The 13,946-nt window shown below is 42.3% G+C and overlaps 2 protein-coding genes across 2 annotated transcripts in view; both read right to left on the bottom strand.

Moving 5' to 3' along the window:
• LOC145391163 (uncharacterized) overlaps nucleotides 1–1,158 on the bottom strand; it is a 10,453-nt gene extending 9,295 nt beyond the window's left edge. The window contains exon 1 of the mRNA XM_080265841.1: nucleotides 419–1,158. Within this exon, the coding sequence (XP_080121967.1) occupies nucleotides 419–1,105 (687 nt within the window). The 5' untranslated portion in view covers nucleotides 1,106–1,158. The remainder of the gene's footprint in view (nucleotides 1–418) is intronic.
• The window catches only part of LOC145391250 (HMG box-containing protein 4), a 186,101-nt gene that overhangs the window by 135,805 nt on the left and 36,350 nt on the right, over nucleotides 1–13,946 (bottom strand). The gene's annotated exons all lie outside the window — the stretch shown is intronic.

The following is a 13,946-nucleotide window of genomic DNA, read 5'->3' as shown; positions in this document are numbered from 1 at the left end:
CTCTCTCACGAGCGTCTGGGACAAAAGGTGGGAGGGGAGGAGAGGAGTTGGTGACCGAGTGGTTAGCACAGTGGTTGCAGAATTTAATGGTTGGAGGTTTGGTATTTAATGTGGCTTGGAAACTAGATGGGTGGATGGGTAATGTAATACACCTAAACATCTTTATCTGTCTGTCTGTCTGTCTCTATTTGTCTATATATCTGCCTATCTGTTGGTCTATCTGATCATCTATCTAACTGTCTATTAGTGTATGTTTGAAGCATGTGTGTGTGTTTGCTGCGATGTATATGCATACATGTCTCTACAAATGTATAAAGTATGTGCACACAAATCACACACACACACACACACACACACACACACACACACACACACACACACACACACACACACACAAATTAAAAAGCATAGAACTTACCGGAATTCTGGCATATGAAGTCAGCTGTAGCCATGATTTATCAACCTCACTCCTCCTGTTGGTCTCCCGGTCTTGCAACTGCACATTCGAGCGACCATTTCCACCTGCAACCCCGTTCGTTGTTCCAGAGAGCCCATAGGAACCATCCGTAGCCCCCCGCTTTGTTCTCATGGCTGGGTTTGGGGGGATTGTGGGGTGTGGGTGTGGGTGGGTGTGGGCGTGTTCTGGGAAGGTATGGGCGTGTGGGTGGGTCGGTAGTATGGGATGGGTGGGGTTGGGAAGCTGGGAATCACTGGAAGCATCCCCGGGATTGGTTTGTAGCCGTGTCGCGTCGGTACTTTGATGTGTACCAGTCCTACCGTCTTCTAAATCAAGGTGTGGGTGTGACTGTGGGTTGGGTAGGTGTGGGCGGGTGTGAGTGGGTTGTAGGAAGGTGTGGGCGTGTGTAGAAAGCTGAGAATCACTCGTATCATCTACGAGTTGAGTTCCCAGCCACTTAGCTTTGCTGCTCCGATTCTTCTCACCGCCGCCATCTTCTAAATCAAGCTGTGGGCGTAGCTGTCGGTGTGCGTGGGCGTTGTGGGCTGGCAACCCATACACCTCCGACAAATCTTCAAGCCGGGTTCGAAGCCAAGTCACTTCACTGGCCAGAAAACTATCACTGTCGCCGACTTGCAGCTCAGCCATATCAAGTCGGATTCTAATTCCCTCCAAGCGAGTTAAGAGATAGTAGAAGGAGACCCCGTGTGAGAGGACAAGGAGGCAGAAGAAGGCGGTGAGGAGGGGGAGGAGGAGGGAAGAAGGGGGAGGGGAGAGGGGGAAGGAAGAGGAAAGCGGAGGAGGAGGAGATGGCGAACGATGACGATGATGATGGGGAGGAGGAGAGGGTTTATGAGAGGGTGAGGAAGGTGTAAGGGCTTTCTTGTCCAGCATTTTTCTATCACATTCTCCGACTTAATCTATAGACAAGGAGGGGCCACAGTTTACCTGTTTAAAATCGTTTGTCTTTGGCAAGCATAAAATCGTCCGGCTGATGCAAGTATGAAAATATAAAACAGTTTCTCAGGATCAAAATTATAGCATTTTAAATTTCCGCTTTTCTTGGAGGGTTCACTTTCTGACTTTCACACATTTCACTGATTCTGTTCAGTAGTTCACTTTCTCAGTTCACTTCCACATATTTTGCAAATTACTACTATCAAATCCCACTTTTTTGTTCATCAGTTCAGTTCACAAATATTAATTAACTCTGTTCAGTAATTCTCTTCCCTAATTTTGTTCAATTCTTTTTATATTCTAACTCTACATTAATTTTGTTCCAAGACCACAGTTCTATTGAGGCACATAATTGATAATTTTCTTTTATTCATTTCTAAATAAGTCTGTTCAAGGTCACTGTTTCCTATCACAAATTAAGTTCAGTCTTAATCGCATTTGGTTTGCGTTCATCGGTCTCTGCTGTGTATCAGTAGATCTGTCCATTCGTTCAGTAACTGTTCGGGTTTATTACATTTCCAGTCTTTCACAATTCTGATCAAAGTTCATATATTACTGAACAAAATAATTCTCTCCTTGATATGCCTTTTCACTGTTCAATAACGCAGTTCAAAAGTTCACAAACTCCTTCAAACATTCCCTTCATGAACTGTTATAGAGAGAGAGAGAGAGAGAGAGAGAGAGAGAGAGAGAGAGAGAGAGAGAGAGAGAGAGAGAGAGAGAGAGAGAGAGAGAAACAATCATCTTATTTTCGTGACCTAACCTTACCCAGTTAATCACGTGTACGTTTTCTCTCTCTCTCTCTCTCTCTCTCTCTCTCTCTCTCTCTCTCTCTCTCTCCTACTTAGATGGACCCTACTTCAAGTCCACTTATGCTGGCCAAGAACCCTCTGTCTGTCTTTCTATCTATCTGTCTGTCTATCTATCTATCTATCTATCTCTGTCTGTCTATCCATCTATCTGTCTGTCTGTCTCTGTCTGTCTATCTGCCTGTCTCTCAATCTATCTATCTGTCTATCTATCTATCTATCTGTCTGTCTATCCATCTATCTGTCTGTCTGTCTCTGTCTGTCTATCTGCTTGTCTCTCAATGTATCTATCCATCTATCTATCTGTCCCCATCAACATCAATCTCATACTCAGTCGCACACACACACACACACACACACACACACACACACACACAAATTAGAATCATACATATCAGCTACACAGTAAATTTCTTAGTTAAATCACAGGGGTACGTGTTGTGTGATACAATGAAGTTTTCTATAGCAGTCACGAATGGTATGTTTATATATCAGAAAAATACACAGGTAAATAAAATGAATCGTAATTTGCTCATGACAAGTCGAGTTTGATTTGATGAGTATTCCTCAGCCTACAGTCCACCGTGTTCTCGTTCAGATGAGACTGGGGTCACAACAAACAGCAACAACATTTCTCATTCACAGACATTTTGCTTTTATCACAAACTTCCTCATCAATTTCATATCCCATCACTGTCCAAAAGATAATATATATACTCCTCCCAGGCCTATAGCATATATGGTCCACTGAGACTCAGAATTGTTCGGTATTATTAAAATTCTAACGCCCAAATGAGTAATAAACGTATATATGTCGACTTCACACAACCAAAACAATGATTATTTTCTCGATACAAAATGACAATACTGTCAAAGTTCAAGTTTCATTTAAAAAAAAGTCAAAATCACACAAATATATCAATTACACACGTCTACATGATTAATTGATCCCTCAGTGATAAAGGATGCCAATGTTATCAATTTTCTAAAGTGAAAAACAATGAAAAATAAATACACGAGTGGATCAAGAGCGACGAGTGAGGAGCGGCGCTCATTCCCACTCCACGACGTCTGGGGCACTGGCACTGCTAACTTCAGGCCAAGACCGAGTCAAGATTTTTTGCCTTGAGAGATCTTGCAACACCACTTCCTTAGCGATTTATCCTGCATATTACACTTGAGTATCCTCTTGTATGTATCTGACCCAAGACACGATGATGTTACCACTCTCAAGGTCGAGACAACTTACGTATTCCACTCCAACTGATGTCAGACGAATGTTTCAAACTGACACAGCCTCACAGTACTGAGAAATATAAAGTATGCTAGGCTGCCAAAGAGGCCTCGTAGCACTCTCCCTAAGGAAATTTAGTTTCCATATTGCACTTCAACACACTCTTGCATACCGGTGAATATAGTTTAGGTAAGGTTATGCAATAAAGTATTGCGATGTAATGCGCAAAGTACATCGCCAAGAATCAGGTGTTTTACTTAGGATATGATGCCAAGGAAGAGGAAGGAGTTTAATAGAAATGTTAAACCGCTGAGTAAAATGACTCACCTCTCTCTCTCTCTCTCTCTCTCTCTCTCTCTCTCTCTCTCGCAAATATTTCGTCTTTTTAATTTGGCTTAATCATGAGTTTCACACCTCGCTTGATTTTTTTTTTTTCCATGGTCATGAAGAAAATCAAGTCAAAGTCAAGCAAGTTTATTTTTACTTACCCACTTACTTACTTACTTACTTACTTACACACACACACACACACACACACACACACACACACACACACACACACACACACACACACACACACACACACACACACACCTTTCGACTCCTTTCCCCTATTTATCACTGTCATATTCCCCTCTCCTCTCTCTCTCTCTCTCTCTCTCTCTCTCTCTCTCTCTCTCCCTCTCTCAAGATTTGTCAACACGAAGACAAAAACCTCCAGAACTTTTTCTTCCCTACAAAAATTTAAATTTTACTTTCTCCGGTTACAGTCAAAGCTTCTCCTTCTTCTTCTTCATCTCCTGCTTCTGCTTCTCTTCCTCTTCCTCCTTCTCCTCCTCCTCTCATATTTTCAATCTCTAGCAACACTTAATTTTTTCACACATTTGTGCCGAAGCCAGCAACTCTCTCTCTCTCTCTCTCTCTCTCTCTCTCCCCCTAGGGAACCACAACCAGCTGTACGCAAGAAAAAAAAAAAAGGTGTTATTAATGGAAGAAAGAGAGAGAGAGAGAGAGAGAGAGAGAGAGAGAGAGAGAGAGAGAGAGAGAGAGAGAGAGAGAGAGAGAGAGAGAGAGAGAGAGAGAGAGAGAGAGAGAGAGAATCTTGCTCTGTATCTACTGTAGGCTATATCATTATTTTAGGAAAAAGTGTGTGTGTGTGTGTGTGTGTGTGTGTGTGTGTGTGTGTGTGTAATTCTGTATGTACAGTACATATATATAAATGTGCGTATGTATGTGCGTATATATGTATGTATGTATGTATGTATATGCATGCATGCATGAATGCATGTATGGATGGATGGGTGGATGGATGGATGGATTTTTTTTTTTTATGCAAGGATGAAGGAACTAAAGGCCAGGAGCCCACAAACCGTTCCTTCCAAGAAAAAACAAAAACAATAAAACAGAGAGCCAAATTCAAGATCCGTTCATTTCGAGATGCCTGGACACACTGTGTTTGAAAGATTGGAGATCATGATAAGTAGGAAATACAGAGGGAGACATTGCCAGAGTTGACCTGTTGCATAAATGAAGGACTGGGAGTAACGGTTAACTCTTGCATAAGGGAGTTGGACAGAAAAGGGATGAGAGTTTATTGCATGACGGGTGCTACGCGCCCATCGCAGTGGTGGTGGTGTGCAAGCAGCTAGTTCAGGGGAGCAATGACCATTGAAGTAGCGATAGAATAGAGATAAAGATGCAACAGTGCGGCGAAGAGACAGAGGCTGAAGGGAGCCTTTGAGGAGGAGAGTTAATGAAACGAAAGGTCTTTGACTCCACCTTATTGAGAAGAGCTGTATGTGGGAAGCCTCCCCACATATGAGAGTTGTACTCTACACAGGGGCGAATAAAACCCGTGTATAAAGTCAACAACTGTGCAAGGGAAAAGAAGGCGCGGAGTCGGCTTAGCACATCTAATCTCTCAGAAGCAGATTTTACAAGAGATGTAATATTATCTTTCCAAGATAAATCTCGAAAGAATGAAACCCAATGTACAGTATGTTTAATGATGATGCAGGATTAATCTGGATATCATTAAACATTAGTGGGTACTACTGTGGAAGATTTCAAGGGGTTGATAGATGTGAGAAATGAGTTTTTGATGCATTGAAAACAACAATACTACTTTTACCCCAGTCAGAGATTACGAGCCAACTCAGACATTAAGAGTGCCATAGCCTCATCCCTTGTTTGTTGAAGTAATTGCTGAAATGGACGCTGCAGGAAGCGAATGGAAAGGTGAAAGGTGGAATCATCAGCATATGAGTGGACAGGTATTGATTAACAAGAGGAAGAGAGCTGGTGATAGGACAGAGCCCTGAGGAACACCACTATTGACTGATTTAGGAGAAGAACGGTGGCCGTCTACAACAGCAGCTACAGAACGGCCAGAAAGGAAGCTAGAGATGAAGGCACAGACAGAAGGACAGAAACCGTAAGAGAGCAGTTTGGAAAATAAATATGTATGCCAGACTCGATCGAAAGCCTTTGAGGTGTCAAGTGCAATGGCAAAGCTTTCGCCGAAGTCCTGAGAGGAGGATGACCAGGAGTCTGAAAGGTAGGTGAGAGGATTGCCAGTGGAGCGTCCCTGACGGAACTCATTCTGACGATCAGAAGGAAGGTTATGATGGGAAAGATGCTTTATTTATTTATTTATTCATTTATTTTTTGTTAAGAAGAGACTCAAAACTTTTAAGATAGAGGATGTTAAAGTAATTGAGCGATAATTATAGGGTTGGGAATGGTCACCCTTCTTTGGGACAGACTGAGTGAAAGCAGACTTCCAGCAAGAAGGAAAGGTACAAGTTGATAGAAAGAGTTTACCTAAGCAGGGTGTAGGCACAGAAGCACACAGTTCTTGAGGAGAACAGGAGGGACCCCATCAGGCCCATATGCCTTGTTAGTATTGAGACCACTGATGGCAGAAAATACATCAGCTGAAGAAATTTTGATGTCAGCCATGAGGAAGTCAGAGGGGGGAGGGGGGGAAGTGATGGAGGAACAGCACCGGAATCTTCTAAGGTGGATTTGGAGGAGGAAGTCTGAGCGAAGAGATCTGCTTTATCAGTAGAAGAAATAGCTACAGAGTCATCAGAGTGGAAAAGAGGATGGAAGGATGATGAGGTAAAGTTGATAGAAAGGTTTTTGACAAGGTGCCAGGAGCGCGAAGAATTCAAGTTGGAGAGTTCAGAGCATTTATCTACGCATGTATGTATAGTATGGTTGTATGTATGCGTGATGTATGTATGTATGTATGTATGTATGCCAGTCAGTGTATCAGTACATGTTACCACTTGTGTGCACATACTGTATTTGTGCGTGTGTGAGTGCGTGAGCTTGTACGTGTACATATGTAAATGGACGTGTGTGCGTTGGTGTGCGTGTGTGTGTATGTATGTAAATGAACGTGTGTCTGTTGGGGAGGATGTACTGTAAAAACGTGAGAGAGCATATGGTCTCTCTCTCTCTCTCTCTCTCTCTGCTGAATTCTCGCCGCTCTTATCTTACTGTAAATTCACAGAGGCGAAAGGCCAAGGGTGTATGGCGACAGATAAATAAACAGACAGATAGACAGATACGCACAGACAAAGAAACATACATAAAGGTATATATACCTTAAAACAAATACATACATCATTAAATACATATATATATATTCATACATACGTACACAGCATGCACACACATATACAGATATACATAATACACATATACAGTGAGAGAAATGTAGAAGAGGAACTAACAGACAGATAGATAGACAGATGGATAGATAGACAATCAGGCAGATAGATAAATAGATAGATAGATAGATAGATAGACAGATAGATAAATAGATAGGTAGATAGATAGACAGATAGATAGATGGATAGACAGAAAGACATACAAATAGGTAGATAGATAGATTGACAGATATTTGGATAGACATAGATAGTGTGTGTGATGTGTCGGGGAGACCATATGGAGATTGTCAGGAGCGAGTGAAATGATCCTGCTGGCGAGTCTCTTGAGTATGTAGAAGAGTTTTGTTACTTGGGAGACATAGTATGTGCTGGAAGTGGGGCTGCGGCTTCAGTGAGGAGTGGTTGAAAGTTCAGGGACCTGTTGCCTCTCCTGACACTGAAAGGGCCCCCTCTACGTACTAAGGGATCTCTGTATGTGGCATGTGTTAGGAGTGTAATGCTCTATGGTAATGAGACTTGGGCAGTGAAGGAAGAGGATATTCGTAGGCTCAGACGTACAGAAGTGACAGTGACTAGGTGGATGTGCAGTGCTTCCTTGAATGCGAGGCCTGGGGAGGCTGTTTACGATGGAAGAGTTGATAGGATGGGTGGGACTGAAGTGTATTGGTGTTGTGATGAGGAGAGGCAGATTGAGAGTGTCGGCACGCGGAGAGGATGGAGGATGGAGGATGACCGAAAAAGACCTGGGAGGAGGTCATAGGGTGACCTCAGGGATATGAGACTGAATATGGAGGCTGCCTGAGATCGAGCAGCATGGAGAGCCGCCATTAAACAAACATTTTTGAGCCTTTATAAACGAAACGAAACGAAACGATAAACACAAATGAACAGATAGATAGATTGAAAGACATAGATATATAGATAGATCGACACAGATAGACAGATGGATAGATAGGCAGATAAACACGTTGATGGACAGATAGACAGATACATATAAGCGTCATGGGAATCAGAAGGCGTCATGAAATATTAGAAGAAATATTTAATGTGCTTCAGCCACACCTTAGGCTAGACTCTCTCTCTCTCTCTCTCTCTCTCTCCCTCTCTCTCTCGATAGCTAATCATTTGTAGCTATCTGTCTACTTATCTATCTTTTTATGCAATGAAGAAGGAACCAAAGGCTAGAGGCCTGCAAAATTGTTCCCTCCAAGGTAAAATAATAGCCAAAGTCAAGTTCTATTTATCTATCTAACTATCTATCCACCCAAAGCTGCAATCCAGGGTCAAATAAAGTAAATCAGAAATACTTAGCCTCCTCTAACTCCATTGGTTAGCAAGAACAAAATACAATATATAGTCGGGTACAGAAATCTTTCTATCTGTTAGTCGATCTGTTCATCTATTTGTCTTTCTCTCTATCTACCTGTGTATGTATGCATGCATGTATGTATGTATGTATTTATGTATGTATGTATACGTATGTTGTCCGTCTGTCTGTCTACCTGTGTATGTGCGGTATCATCCATTTTTTGCCTCATCAGGAGCGTAGAAGCCCGGGGCCAGGTTACTCAGTCTCAACATTTATAGCGAGAGTGGCCAGCCTCGCTAACCGCCAAGTGGCATTATGTAAAAAAAAAAAGAAAAAAAAATCACTCCTCTGCTGTATACTCATATGGACCCTGGTGCGTCTTAACCCACTGGGCCACCAGGCATCATCTGGTTATGTGGTTAATGTCTAGTCTAGCGTACTGAACTGCTACCTCGGTTACAATTAAGAGGTCACACGGCTCGTCGCTCAGTGCTGAGTTACCTGAAGATAGTACTTCATTCAATGACTGGATGTTGGGCGCCGCATCCCCACCACCACAAATATTAAGGAATAAATAAACATAAACAGTAATGCACAAGTCTCCTTTCCACATACCTTCCATTACACAAAATATGGTAGTGGTAGGTAGTGGCGATCTAGGCTACTATTCACTTGATGTAATGTCGCCTACTTCTTCCTTTATCTTGATTACTCTTTTTCTGTATTTATCCTACTCTCTTCCAACTTTTCCCTTTCCTTCTTTTCACTTTTTATTACAAGTCTTTCTATTTCAGGGGGCTCTACGCTGAGTGACGAGCCTAATGTTTCCTGTATCCCATGAAATCATTTACAACTCAGGGTGGTAACCATATAACCAATTAACAGGGTGATGTGGACCTACAATGGTGCCTCTGTTGGCTGGGTGGAGATGCAAATTCGGCGTTCATCCAAGAATCAAACCTCCACACTTTTCCTCGCAAGGGAACATCGATTCACTGCACAGGATGATCCTGCAAGAGCACTTATATACCGGTGGTTGATGGGTTTGCTCAGCTAGACGACTGGGGTGGATCAACAACACAAGAAATTACATTTCGCTGCAAAGTATCGAAAGGTAGCACTCCCTTTTTAAGCAATACCCATAGATTACAATGTCTACTCAAGGGCCGCCCGGGAACGAAAGAAAACGCCCCCTCGCATGGGTGATGACGTCACACTCTCCTTTCCCTACCTGCGGCCTACAGGCCCCACAGCTGATCAGTCTGTCAACGTTCGTGAGGTGTGGCGCTCACATTTGAAATTGACGTATTATCTGCCACGTTTCCACGATTGTTTCCATACACAGGGAGTGAAAAATGCCCAATTACTGTTCAGTATATGGATGCTTCTCGTGCCACACCAAAAGACGAAAAGTCACATTCCACAGTTTCCCAAAAAATTAAGAAATGAGGAAATGGGTTCAGCTGCGTGAAAGGCAAGATCCCATTAATACTGACAAAGCTGTGATATGCAGTTTACATTATGAACAGAGTGCCGTGCGGAGAAACTTAAAATACCAAGTTCTGAATGTGCCAGTGCCAAAAAATCAAATGGGAATCAAGGAAAGATGTGTTGCAACATTGTTACTACCATCAGCGAAAGGTAAGTCATAAACGCACTGGTCGTTATATTACGATAAGAGTTGATATGCTATTAATCAGAGGTACAGAGTAAATCTGCTTAGTGAGTAATATGGTTGATGTGCAAGTTGGATCGATATAGTATCAGATAGTTGGTAAGACGGTCAGTCAAGCCTAGCCTAAGACGTATAGCAGTAACATGGTTAGCCTGTTATAGTTTAAGATGGTATTGAGCAAGATGGTTAGCCTACCATAGCATAAGAAGGTTAGTAACATGGTTAGCCTAGTATAGATTGTTATTGTGTAAGATGGTTAGACCAGCATAACATTAGAGGGCTGTCATATGGTTACCCTAGTACAGTATAAGACGATTAGTGTGTGAAGTTATTAGTTTACCGCAACATACGACGGTTAATAAGAAAGTGAATTACTTTAAGGTGGTTAATGTGTAAGACGATCAGCCAACCACAGTACAAGATGGTTACTAAGATAGAGAATTTGTTGAATATGGTTAGTGTGTAACACGATTAGCTTAAGTTAGTGAATTACTTTAAAGATGGTTAGTGTGTAAGACGGTCAGCTTACCGCAGCACAAGATGGTTAATAAGATAGTGAATTAGTTGAATATGGTTAGTGTGTAAGACGGTTAGCCAAAGTTAGTTAATACTTTAAGATGGTGAGTTTGTGAAACAGTTTGCGTGCAAAGAAATTCCCATGCGCTAGCAACAAAATTCTCTCTCTCTCTCTTTCTCTCTCTGATTAGACATTTATACTACTAGATCAGTATTCTTTGCCTAATGAACTAATTAATTTGTTCGCTGTCGTATGTTTTTTAGAATGCAAATACTGAATATAAAAAATCATTTCATACAGAACAACTGTAAACAAAATGAGTAAACTTATATGAGTAGATAATTAGATGAAAAAAAATTCTGAGTGATTGCTTGAGAGAGAGAGAGAGAGAGAGAGAGAGAGAGAGAGAGAGAGAGAGAGAGAGAGAGAGAGAGAGAGAGATGAATCGGTTTCAAATGTCATTTGGTTATATGATACCACTCAGTGTTGTAAATGGTTTCCTTGGTTGAAACCATTTGGTTTGTCACTCATTGCAGAGTCACTTGGAGAGAGAGAGAGAGAGAGAGAGAGAGAGAGAGAGAGAGAGAGAGAGAGAGAGAGATGAATCGGTTTCAAAGAAAAAGAATGACAGTATAGTGTATGACAACAGAATTATTAGAGATAGGTGGTGTGATACATCCAATTTACAGCAGTGTGGTATCACTAACTGTTGTTGTGACACCTATCTTATCTGCATGTGAACCCAGTGGAATGCAGTCTGAAACTGCCATTCTGCAATATATCATTCTCCTTTCATGGGACTGAGGGACACTCATACAATTGGACAGCTCCACTGACTGATCATATCAACACCACAATATGAAAGCATCCCTCTCCAGCACCTATACTCGTTGTATCGTTTCTAAAGGCTTCAAAATGCTTGCATGCATTGGCCTTGGTCACCTAATGGCAGCTCTCCAAACTGCTCAGTCTCTGGGAGCCTCCCTGTTCAGTCCCTTATTCTTGAGATCACACTCTTATGACCTCGTCCCATATCCTTTTTGGTCTGCGTCTTGCAATCCTACCTCCAACGTTCACATTTCTCACTTTTCGCTCCTAACTGCCACCCTCTACCCTCTCCACACGCCATCTATGTCTCAGTCAACCCCTCCTTAGACCAACACCAATACACTCCAGTTTCATCCTTCCCCTCAACTCTTCACTGGTCTTGTATTCAGGGATGCACTACACATCCTTCTAATCATTGTCATTTCTGTATGTATGAACCTATAGATATCCTCTTTCTTTACTGCCCAGGTCTCACTACCATACAACACCACACTCCTAACACATGCTGCATACAAAGGTTCCTTAGTACAGAGAGAGAGCCCTCTCAGAGTCAGATGTCAGGAGAGGCAACAGCTTCCTGAAATTCCTCCAACCACTCCTTACCCCAGCCATAGAACTAGGTCCAGCCCCACTTGCATTTTTGTTTTTTTATGCAAGATAAAACCAAAGCCTTGAAGCCTGCAAGATTGTTCCCTCCAAGAAAAAAAGCAAAAGAACAGAGAACCAAATTGAAGATCTGTTCATTTCAAGATGTCTGGACATATTGTGTTGGAAAGACAGGAGGTCAAAGACAGAAGGAAATACAGACTTAGGAAGACATTCCCAGAGTTGATGTTCCATATTTGAAGGACTGGGAGTACTGGATAATTCATCATTCATTCATTGCCAGACGCCATGTATCGCAAACGGGGTGGCCAAGGGCTTAGAGTTAATTGTTTTACAGGGAGGGGCACTAATCCTCCACCAACCCCACTTGACACGTAGGGAGAACGTTATGCCAACAGCATCTGGTGTTCTCAGGCGGTCACCCATCCAAGTACTAACCAGACCCAACGTTGCTTAATGCTTACATTAAAAAGTTGACAGAAAAGAGGTGAGAGTTTGCTGCCAGACAGGCATAAAATTGCAACACCAACATCAGAGTTGTGCTGTAAGGAAAGATTAACAGTAGGATATGATGCTAGGCATGAAAAAGTGGTATGGAAAGGATGCAGTGGAGATAATGTATTTCTCTTCCACTGAGGTACAGGAAATTGGCTGCAAAAAGACAAAAATCTCCACCAAATTAAAATTTATGAACTTCAGTTGAAGTTGAGCAAAGTATATCTCCGGGTGGTGGTGATGAGGGGCACCACACAGCAACATCAGTATTGCCCAGACATACAGATGTCCAAACAGTCATCACTCATCCAGGACACATTCAGCCACAAGTGATCTTTCCTTCTAAGGGATTGTATGTAGAGTCAAGTCCAAGCTGAGGCTTTCATGTTGCTACAGACCTTCTTACACGTCTAAAAATTCTGTTTTCCTAACAGTTTCCAGCAACTGTTGGGAAGTAATTAAATGGTTTTGGCACTTGGTTTAGTTTCAAGCTCAGAAAATATCTGCTGTACCATACCAACTCCAACACGGATTCCTTAAGAGGAAGTATGGTGTCATTTTCATGTTTGTGGTTTACCACATTGGCATGGGGAGTGAATCCATCTTGTGCAGTGTTTGTGACAGGTGCATAAGAGATGTAGTGGTATCAGAGGTAGACTGCAAGGTAATGCTGATTTCATGTGTGTGGTGTGTCAGGGAGAGCGTGTGGACATGTCAGGCGTGAAAGGATTGATCTTGTTGGTGAGTTTTTAAGATGTGGAAGATTTTTTTTGGGGGAAGACATGTTATGTGCTGGAGGTAGGGCTAGAGCTAGTTCTGTGGCTAAAGTGAGGAAAGGTTGGAAGACACTCAAGAAGCTGTTGCCTCTCCTGACACTGAGAAGGCTCTCCCTCCATGCTAAGGGATCTTTCTATTAGGCATGTGTCAAGAGTGTAATGCTGTATGGTAGTGAGACCTACGCAGTAAAGGAGGAGGATATTTGGAGGCTCAAACACATAGAAATGACAATGATTAGGTGAATGTGCAGTGCAACCTTGAATGCGAGGCCTGGGGAGTGGGTTACGATAGAAGAGTTAAAAGGAAGGATAGAACTGGAGTGTATTAGTGTTGTGATGAGCAGAGGTAAACTGAGGTAGTCTGGGCATGTGGAGAGGATGGAGGATGACAATTTGGTGCAGAACATGAGAAATGAAAATGCTTGGGGCAGGACTGCAAGAGGTAGACTGATATAGACCTGGGTTGAGGTCATAGAGTGTGACTCCAGAGATAAGGGACTGAACAAGGAGGCTACCAGAGATCATGCATCATGGGGAGCTACCATTAGGTGACTAAGGCTAATGCATGCAAGCATATTGGAGCTTTTATACAAACTGATTATC

Source organism: Coenobita brevimanus, chromosome 17, assembly GCF_032717465.1.
Source record: "Coenobita brevimanus isolate Jiangsu-jjx chromosome 17, ASM3271746v2, whole genome shotgun sequence".
Lineage (NCBI taxonomy): Eukaryota > Metazoa > Arthropoda > Malacostraca > Decapoda > Coenobitidae > Coenobita > Coenobita brevimanus.
Note: the sequence above shows the minus strand (reverse complement) of the source record. Positions and strands in the feature narration are given on the sequence as shown.